This window comes from Phaseolus vulgaris, chromosome 9 (assembly GCF_051622355.1).
Source record: "Phaseolus vulgaris cultivar YP4 chromosome 9, ASM5162235v1, whole genome shotgun sequence".
Taxonomy (NCBI): Eukaryota; Viridiplantae; Streptophyta; class Magnoliopsida; order Fabales; family Fabaceae; genus Phaseolus; species Phaseolus vulgaris.
In genome coordinates, this window is record NC_143506.1 from 18679807 (window position 1) to 18690476 (window position 10670).

Sequence of the window (10670 nt, forward strand, 5' to 3'; positions counted from 1 at the left end):
TCTGGGATCGCTCAGATCGACATCGACATCGACATCGACATCGACCCAAGCCTGCTCGACATCGACTCGGATCGACATTGGCCCAAGCCCGTACAACTTGACATTGGTCGGGCCCGTACATCACAACATCGGCTCGAGCCCGTAAGACTCGACATCGGTCAGGGCCCGTACGACTCGATATCGGCCCAGGCCTGTACGACTCGACATTGGCTCGGGCCCGCTCGAATCGACATTGACCCGGGTCTGCTCAGCTCGATTGGCCTAGGCCCGCTCGACTTGACATCGGCTCAGGCTTGCTCGACTTGACATCAACCCGTGCCCGCTCGGCTCGATATCGGCCCAGGCCCGCTAGACTTGATATCGGCCCAGGCCCGTTCGGCTGGATATCAACTTGGGCCCGATCGACTCGATATCAGCCCGGGCCCGCTCTGCTCAATATTGGGTTTGGCACGCTCATCTCAAAATCGGCCTTGGCCCAGACAACTCGACATCGACCCGAGCCCAAACACTCACCAACGTCCTGGGCCCGGACAAATCGACATCGACCCGAGCCCGTACACTCGCCAACGTCCCGAGCCCGGATGACTCGACATCGGTCTGGGTCTACTCGGCTCGACATCTGCCTGGGCCCACTCTGCTCAATATCGGCATTGGCTCGGACTTGGACGGCTCGACATCGACTTGTGCCCGCTCGGCTCGACATCAGCCTTGGCCTAGTCATCTGGATATCGACCCGGGCCCACTTGACTCCATATTAGACTCGAAAGAGTCAGCTCGACTTGGGCATGGACCGACTCGAGTAGACATTGGCCTGGGCCAACTCGGCTCGATATCGACCCCGGCCGACTCGGGTTAACTCAATATCGACCACTTAGCTCGACTTGGCCCAGGGTTGACTCGGCTGGACTTTCGCCCGGAACGACTTGGTCGACTTTGGCCCATACCGACTTGATTCGACTTGGGCTCGGACGACTCGGTTTGACGTGAACTTGGGGCGACTTTGCTCAACCTGAGCTCGAATTGTCTTGGCTCAACCTGGATCGGGCCAAGTCAAAATCCAACCCAAAATGCAATTTGGATAATCCAAAAATGTATCCAATCTATATCTAATCCATATCCAATTAAATGGATTAGATTTAAAATCCAAAAATATGGATTTGGATTTAAGATAAATCCATTTAAATAGACTAAAACTAATATGGATTTGGATAATTATGAATTGGATTTTGTAATTTGGATACTTTGCACACTTCGTGGAATAGCCTCTTGCTTTACATAATAAGCTTAAGCATAGCAAGAAGGTGGGTATGCTATGGGTGAATATGTCTTCTCATTTTTCTGTTATAGACTGACGTTCTTAATTTTATGATTATGATGATGCAAGTTGTTTACATATAAGTAAGTTGAGCAAGACAAATCGCTACAATGTACAGATGCATCATCAAGTAGGTATGGATATACTACATGGTCAGCTGAGTTAGTATTCCTGTCACAACAAATTAGTAAAATATTTGAGCTATGTCATTCAAATGAGACTTTCCCCAATGACTATTTATATAATATTCCAGTAAATTTTAACAGAAAAATCCAGATATGTTCTGCCAAACAAAATTGTATTAGTGAAGACTAGAAAACCACAACACTAAATCCTAACCTTTTATACTACCAAGAGTAACGAGTTCGCGAAGAACATCCAAGAGCTTGGTCATTATAAGCCTTTCCTGCTCTCCGTAATCAGAATTTAATGACTTTTGAATTATGTTTTTATGCGAAGCTCCATCGGCAGAAGTATTTCCAAAAAACATACTGTCCTGTTCATCACACATCAATGCCAATGTTTCTGGTGACAATGGCCTGTTATAATTGTCAATATCAACTGCATCTGCCACAGCTTTATTCACGTGATCATCACAAACCGGCTGGCGGACATCTTTAGTTTCTTGTGGCGATTTAGCTGATGAAGCAACGGAAGTTTTGAAGTTCCCAGCTTTTGTTTTTCGATCTATTTTCTCTCTCGTTTCTGAAAAGTTGGGAAACATTTAAAATGTAAACTTTGTTTCAGATAAAATGTCAGGAAAATATGGAAAGAGCGGAAGCTATAGAGCAGCACAGAAAGACAAATATCGTCAGAAATGTGAGCAGTACATATAACCTTGACTCTGAAACCTATATTTCAGAAGATATGCTGCATAATGACACTAGTTACGTTTATGGAAAAAAAATTAAAGACTTCAGGCACATTACTGGTGTTCATGAATGCCTAACCTAACCAATTCAAAGAATGAAAATTTGCTGAGAGTATTCTGTGAATGAAGGTCCTCTAAAGGTTGTCACCAGTACCCCCTTCCTTACTCGTATTATTACTATAACACCAGTTTCATTAAAATATTAAAAATAACCTCATTAATTTTATTAAACGATAACAGTTTCCCTTCAAACGTTGCAAATTCAAAGCTTTGAGCGTCAAATACTAAAACGTAATTTAAAATCTTTACTATGCTTACTATTTCCCTGTAGTCCCCAATAAAACATTACATATAATATAACACCACTTCTCCCTATGGTATCCCCCTTAATTACAAGTACATATTTAAATCTACGGAATATAAAATCATTCACCATTCATTAGAACAAACCAAATTATTCTAAAAATGATAAATAGAGTAAACATCCATGTGTTGCTCAAAACCTGCATTTGTCTTTGCAGCTACACGTGCGAGAATAACAAAAAGTGAACAGAGATTCTTCACATTTTGTGGCTGGAGGACATCTGCCAATACCGACCTTCAGCATGAATAAATTGTTAGTTGTAATTCATTGACACTTATACGTTTAACATATGTAAATTTGTCAAAAAATGATTAGAAAAGTCACGTAGTATATAGACCTTGAAGACCCTGAAATTCTTGAGTTGACCTGGTCAAAAACAAAGGAATCTGACAGAGATGAAGACGGTGAAGCCATACGATCAATTGCCTGATTAAAATTCAAAATAATGTAAAAAAACATTACATTAAGTTTGGATATCCAAGGATGGAGGAAATTGATCACTAAACCAACAGGTAAACAATAAGGAAATCAAGGTTTCCACGGGATAAAACAAGGATTGAATTGTTGATTGATGCTATAATTACAAGATAAAGTTATTGCATTGTGGGATTCATATTATTTTCATTTTTCAATCCAATGATAATGAACCTACAGCATAAAGAATAAGTACATTATTATTTACATAGATCCGAGTAATCCTGTCAAGACTCAAAATGGCAAAGAGGAAAGCACCTGCAGGTATTGGGCAGTCGTGTTAACAGTTTGATCCACAGTTGCCTTTCCAGAAAACATTTCCTGAATTTTTCTCCTCTTGGGTGTTATATGGTTTCTATAGCCAGATGATCCAACTACTTCGGTTACGGCATCACTAGTTCCCTGTTTGATGTGAACTTGATTATACTCTCTGTGAAAAATTGCTCTTCTTTCAGTACTTCCTTCAAAATTCTTGCAGTCCATGCATTTACAATTTTCAGAGCAGAGGATATTGGCTTGGAAGCACTCACAATACTTCTTAAGGCAACCAGATTTCTTGCAGTGACATCCTTTATTGTGCTTTCCTATAACTTGAGCTTCATTTTCCTGTATTCACATAAAAGACATTAAAATGCACCAAATTAAGTACCATCATCACAAAACCTATGAATTGAATGTTGAGGGAGTTTGAGGAATTTTAAACCTTGGAATTTCGTTGTTCTTGTGGACTGCTAGCAATTTTTGGTCTGAAAGCATTTGGGTTTCGTTCCAATGTTATTCCAACTGCCTCCTGTCTGGCAGCCTCATTATCCACATTATTATGACAATTTACACAGTTGCAGCCATCACAATAGATCCCAGCTGCAAAGCACTCACAGTACCTAGCATTTGCCAAATTAGTTTTTTCCAGTTAAAGAGAGGGAAAGCAGGAAAAAAAAGGTGCAAGATTGTTTAAATACAGCATGATCATGAAATAAAGTATTCTTGATAAAAGTTTTTTATTTGGATAAGCCAAAGGACTTACAATTTGAGGCATCTAGAATTTTTGCAGTTACATTGTTTCTGTTTCTTTGGATTCGTGTCCTTTGATTCCACATTAAATCGAGGTTGTGATCTAGGAGAATCTGGCTTCCTGAAAGAAAACAAATAAGTCCACAAACATAACAGAATTCAAATTAGTACAAAAGTTCTTCCTGTGAGGCAAAACTTAAGAGTGAGTAAAAAGATGAAACAGTATTTCTAACCCCTTATGAACTGAACAAATATTTGGAGCTTTTTCCTTTACAACTAATTTAGCTTTATCGAGTATCTCTAAGTTTAGCAGCAAATTTAAGATATTTTTTTCCCAAATGCATACTATAGTCAATCTCAGAATGATAACAAAACCCCACATTGCATTCGGACACAAATATTTAAGATTGTTGAAATGATTTATCAAGTCCACTAAGGAATTCAAGGCTTCCAGTCCTCCAAAAAATTTATTGCTACTTACGTTTTTCCACCAAAAACACTCTAGTCCAGTACTTATGTAGCCATCTCACCTTAATAACTTTCCGGTTTAATTACATCTCTTCTATGTTTTGGTTTCTATACCTGGAAATAACTCATTTTAGTACTCTTAGTTTCCAAGAAGTACATTTTTTAACTCATTTTATGAATGTTTTACTTATACGTTTTTTAATCCATTTTAGTCAGAACAATTTCTAGACAGTAAGAAACGAAAAAATATGTATTAGGAAACTAAGATGAATAGTTTTTTTTTTTTTGTATAGTGACTATAACATAAAGATTATTCAAAAATAAGGATCAAACATGAAACCTGAAATTTTCAAGAATGATTACTTTTGGGGACATCTAATATAATTATGTCAGCCAAAAACAATTTTTATAGTACTAAAATTCAAAACATATATCCAGTTCAACGCTCTTATATCGATACACTTTAGGACGATCCCGGATCCGGGCATTCCTTATCATTGATACAGGGCTAATCAAATTAAAAAAAAAGAAACTATCGTTTTCTATTTCTTTTCTTTTGATCCTTAAGAATACTTACACCACTGGCAACACCTTAACGGGAGGTTTCTGTACCGGCGGAAATCTACTAACCCACGAAACTAGCTTCGGTCGCGGTGAATGTAGCCAGGGCTGTTGCTGTTGCTCCTGCGGCTCGGAATATAACCACGGGCGTTGCCCCGGTGACTGCAAATTTAACTGCAACTGCAACAGAGAATGCGATGGGGGTGGCAGAAGCGAATGCTGCGGTGGCGACGGAGGAGGCAGTTTCAGGTGCGGAGGATCTTCATGAACGAGGGTGAAATCCAATTGCCTGACCAATTTTCGCGGAGCTGAATCCGAAGCCGTTTCGCTGGGTTCCATCTTTTCTGAACAGTGATCAGAAACCGATATTTCCAATGGTACTATTCTGAACCCTCCGTTTCGAGTTGCCTTAACAAACGTGAGAAAATGGGCTTGGCCAAGATCAGATGAAGGGAAAGGGAGAGGCTTGAGGATCCATAAATTCTCGTGCGTTATGAATTGTAAAAGGCACGCGAAAGGAGTGAAACGGCATTTATCATTTAAGAGAGGAAGAGTTTCGGAATTTGATGAGATGAAAACGGAATTTACGGTGTTGTCGCCGGAGAAAGGAAGTTCTGAGGAAGACTATGGTAGTGCCAGCTATTTCTCCCTCTCGAGATTTTGAAAATTGAATTGAGTAAGTTGAAAGGTTTGATTGGAGGATCGAGATTTTCTGGGGGAGCTTGAAGTGGCTTATATCCGTTGGATTGTAAAAAGGTAACGGTACTTTCTGGGTAGTGATGGAGATACATTTTGGCGCTAATTGAATCCAATGAATGGAGTAAATCTTGCATACTATTATGAATTTAAAGTCTTTAAATATAGAAATCCAAAACAAAATTATATAATGTGAATCTTACACGTCACTTATTTACCTTTCTCTTGGCACCAAATTTGTTTATTTAATGATGATTTTCATCCTATGCAATCTTCCTACATCTTCTAACATTTTGCTTTAATTTAATACTTTGATTTTAATAAATTATTATAAAGTCAAAAAAAGGTCATTGTTATTAATTATTAATTACTAATATTATAAACTAAATTTAAAATGGTTGTAAGCATACAAATTAAAACGAGTATGATATTAAATTTCTAGGACTTCTATTTCTAAGAGTATTATGTATAGGATTATTTTTCTCATAAACATAATATGTAGGTATTGAGTGATCAGAAAACTGAATACAAATATATTTTGTTAAAAAATTAAAAGTAAGAAAAAAATGCAAAAAAAAAAATGAAATGATAATATATACTAAGTACGGAAAATCATTTTCATTTTCATAAAAATATAAGTAAGATGTAAATAATTTATATTTCAATAAATAATTGTATTTGTTTTCACCAAAACTCAAAAGTCAAACATTTGAAAGTGGTCTCCAAGGTGAACATTTTTTAGTGCAGATTAGGGTTACTTGAAGATCACAATAAAAATAAAAATAAAAATAAAAATAGAGAAGTTCCACCTATTAACAATACTCAGACGATTAAGTTAGTGAAATTATAAAAATACAAGAAAATTATTAAATAGTAACTAAATTTAGAGATCCAAAATAATTAGTCACTATTAATAAAAAATTATAATATGATTTCTAAATTTGTATATAAACTAGAGCTATATAAGTTTTAACAACTAATATTTTAGATTTTAAATTAGTCTCTAAAAGACTAATAGAAACTAATTTAGAATATAAAGTAGTAAGTAGCTAAAACATTGGTAGTTAATGGCTATATACCAATTAAGAAACCATTTTATAAATTTCTATTAATAATAGAAACTACTTTAGATACCAATATTTTTTTAGTTTATCAAATAGTTTATAATTTTTTTTTAATGAAAATTTTCATGTTAGGCATCACTATGCAACTTGACATCTCAGCTAGGCTGACATCTCAAGTAACAACAATCATCTGCCATCACATGAAAAAAGTATTATTAAAAAAAGGAAAAAGAAAGAAAATACAAAAATATGGGGGGACTAGACCAAAACCCACATGTTAACAAAATCGATACATAGGTAGACTATACCTATTCATAAAGAATTCTAAGAACAGACTAGATGGAAGTCTATTATACCAATGAAATGATTGTCTATGAATGAACCCTAAATTAGCCAACTTATCAGCACATGCATTTCCCTCACGAAAAATATGAGTAACCCTAAACCTGATTGTCCTATAGAAATTAAGACAAGTATTCCATCGATTACAAAGCATCCACGGAACAGTAGTCCTAGCAGTAAACGCAGCACAAACCAAGACAGAATCACATTCAAGCCAAACATTAGTAAGTCCCATCTTTTGAGCTTCCTCCATAGCATGTATAACTCCATAAAACTCAGCAATCAAAGCAGTTTGAACTTCAAGAAACCCTGAAAAAGCACCAATAAATTCTCCCATACTCCCACGAAAAATACCTCCACAAGTAGCAAGACCAGGATACCCCCTAGCAGCCCCATCAGTGTTAATTTTAACCCAGCCTGGTGAAGGAAATTCTCATCTAACTGAAAGAGGATGAAGAACTTTCCCACTACGAGTCTTAATACCAAAAAACTTAATCACGTTGAAATCCAACATATCATTCTTCATTGAAGCTTTAGACGAATTTCCCACTAGACGAGTTAAATCTTTAATTACCGAAATAGCCTTAGAAACCTCAATCTTATCCTGAAATCTAGCATAATTCCTCATACGCCATATCATCCATATAGAAAAGGTTGTCACAGCAAGTTTAATCAATTTAACCAAAGGACTACCATCACTCTTAATAAAAGAAAGAAGATCATCCTTATTAGAGAAATGAGAAGTAAGAAAAATCTGTCGAACCCAACTCCAAATATGTAATGCATTAGAACATTCAAAAAATAGATGTTGAATAGATTCTTCATGCTTTTCACAAAGCGTACACATAGAACATATATGCAAACCCTTATTCTGAATATGCAGATCTGTAGGAAGTCTCCCATGAAAAATTTTCCAGAGTACTAAAGTTTTGGAAGGTGGAATAGATGAAGACCAAATGAACTTACCCCAACCACCTGGAACTCCTGGTTCCAAGAAAAAAGTCCTAGCCGATTTAAGAGTGAAACGACCAGACTCATCTAGAATCCAATTAGGAATATCTTGTTCCTCTCTAACCATGATATGATTAAAAAAATGCGGCATCTGCTGTAAAGATAAAGGAATATTCCAATCATAACCTGACCAAAATTGAGAGACTGTATCCGGAATGTTAGCCCCATCAGATAACCCTGCAATATTTGCTAAAGAAGTAGTAGAACACCATTTATCATTCCAGAAATTAATAAAAGAACTTGTACCAACAGTCCAAGAAGTATAATCAAGTATGATAGAATAAAATTGTTTAATTCCAAGCCAAAGAGAGGAGGATCTATAAACCATTCTATACTCGTATTTTGATTTAAGAACTCTGGCTTTCAAGAGTAAAGACCAAGGTTTGTTGCTATAAGCGAAGTTCTAAGCAAGCTTAAGAAGATATGAATTATTTTCATGATGAAGATTAATAATATTCAAGCCTCCATCCTCAAGAGGTGAACAAATTTTCGCCCAATTAACAGTAGCGATACCTTTTTTCATAATATCACCAGTCCAAATAAAATTCCGGCACCACTGCTCAACTTGCTTAATAAGAGAAACTGGCCATTTATACATATTAAAACTATAAGCTAGAAATCCAGTAATCACTGTATTGACCAGCTGGATCCGACCCATCATGCTAAGAGATTTACCTTTCCAAGATGCTAGCTTCAATTTGACTTTATCAGCCAAAGGTTGAAGAAATCGACACTTTGGAGCACCAACAAAGATAGGCACTCCTAAATAATTGAAAGGCAAACAACCATGACTACAAGAAAGAATATTTTGAATTTTGGTGACAAATCTTGGAGAATTATCCATGGTGAAGAAACTACTTTTAGAGTTATTAATATATTGACCAGAAAAATCACCATATGTTTTAAGAAAAGTACTCAAATTTCGAAGAGACTTAATATCCCCCCTACAGAAAATAAAAATGTCATCAGCATACAAAATATGAGAGGGAGTGAGATAACCTTTCGGACTAGCCATATTTAAAATCTTCTTATCATTCACAAGTTTAGAAATACCTCTACTAAGAACTTCCTCTGCAAGACAAAAAAGTAAAGGAGACAATGGATCACCTTGTCTTACACCTCGACTGCAGGGAAAAAAACCCACCAAACTACCACTTATTCTGATAGAAAGCATAGCTGAACGAAGAATTGTACTAATCCAACTAACAAATGAGGGGTGAAAACCAAAGCGTTTCAAAACTAATAATAAGAACTTCCAACTCAGAGTGTCAAAAGCTTTATGAATATCAACTTTGTAAGCCACATTACCTCCTCTAACCTTTTTAGAAAGCATATTAATAGCCTCAGAAGCAATACCAATGCAATCCTGAATCTGTCTACCCTGCACAAACCCATATTGATTAGGAGAAATGATTCTAGCAGCCACAAGAGCAAGCCTATCCGCCAGTATCTTGGAAATAATTTTAAATTTGAAATTAGCAACAGCAATTGGCCTGTAATCTTTAATGGAATCAGCACCCTGAATCTTAGGAATAAGAGATACCACATTACTGTTCATTCCAGGGAGAACCCAATTTTGTTTAAAAAATTGTTGAACAGCATTACAAACATCTGTCCCAATAATTTCCCAACAAGAATGATAGAAAACACCACCAAAACCATCAGGACCAGGAGCACTATTACCGTTAAGATGAAAAACCGCATTCTTGATTTCAGAAAAATCAGGACATTTAATCAACATCATATTTTCCTCAGAGGAAACCATCGGAGGAATATAAGTACCAATAAAATCTTCCATATTATCAGCATTCAGAACATTAGAAATAGACTCAGCATAAAGATTTTTATAAAAGTCCAAAATATGATCCTCAATGATTTTAGGATCCTCCGTAACCTCATTATCAATCCGTAGACGATGAATCCCACTAGAATTATTTCTCCTTTTGACCACAGCATGGAAAAAAGCTGTATTTCGATCTCCATCCTTGAACCATAACATCTTAGCCCTTTCTTTCCAAAACAAATATTGACAGTGAAGAGCATGATCAAGCTCCTCCTTAGCAATCTTTTCTTGACAAAGAAGCCCATCACTATCAGACAAACTAGCAGTCTCTAAGTTTTTTTGTTCCTCCTTAGCAATCTTTTCTTGACAAAGAAGCCCATCACTATCAGACAAACTAGCAGTCTCTAAGTTTTTTTGAATACCAAGGAGGATACCCTGCTTAAGAAGAACTGCATTGTGAACATTACCAAAAGAATTTTTATTCCAGTCCCGGAGCTCAAGTTTCAACCTTTTTAACTTATGTTGCAAGATAAACATAGGACAACCAACAACCTTATTAGCCCAAGAATCATGAATAAGCTTCATACACGAAGTGTCCTGAAGCCACATAGAAAAGAAACGAAAATTGCTAACCTTCCGCAAAGAATTACTAGCAAGACTAGCAAGAATAGGGGAATGATCAGAACAATTTTTAACAAGAACTTGATAAG

At 36.5% G+C, this 10670-nt stretch overlaps 1 protein-coding gene across 1 annotated transcript; it reads right to left on the minus strand.

Annotated features, from left to right (window-relative positions):
* Positions 1–1302: 1302 nt before the first annotated feature.
* LOC137822862 (protein tesmin/TSO1-like CXC 5) lies at positions 1303–5882 on the minus strand. Its single transcript, XM_068627876.1, has 7 exons — positions 5081–5882; positions 4049–4156; positions 3728–3905; positions 3283–3630; positions 2888–2976; positions 2690–2784; positions 1303–2020 (listed from the first exon to the last, which is right to left on the minus strand). The coding sequence occupies exons 1-7, from the start codon at positions 5401–5403 to the stop codon at positions 1650–1652; spliced, it is 1512 nt and encodes a 503-aa protein (XP_068483977.1). The 5' UTR covers positions 5404–5882; the 3' UTR covers positions 1303–1649.
* Between the last annotated feature and the right edge of the window lie 4788 nt (positions 5883–10670).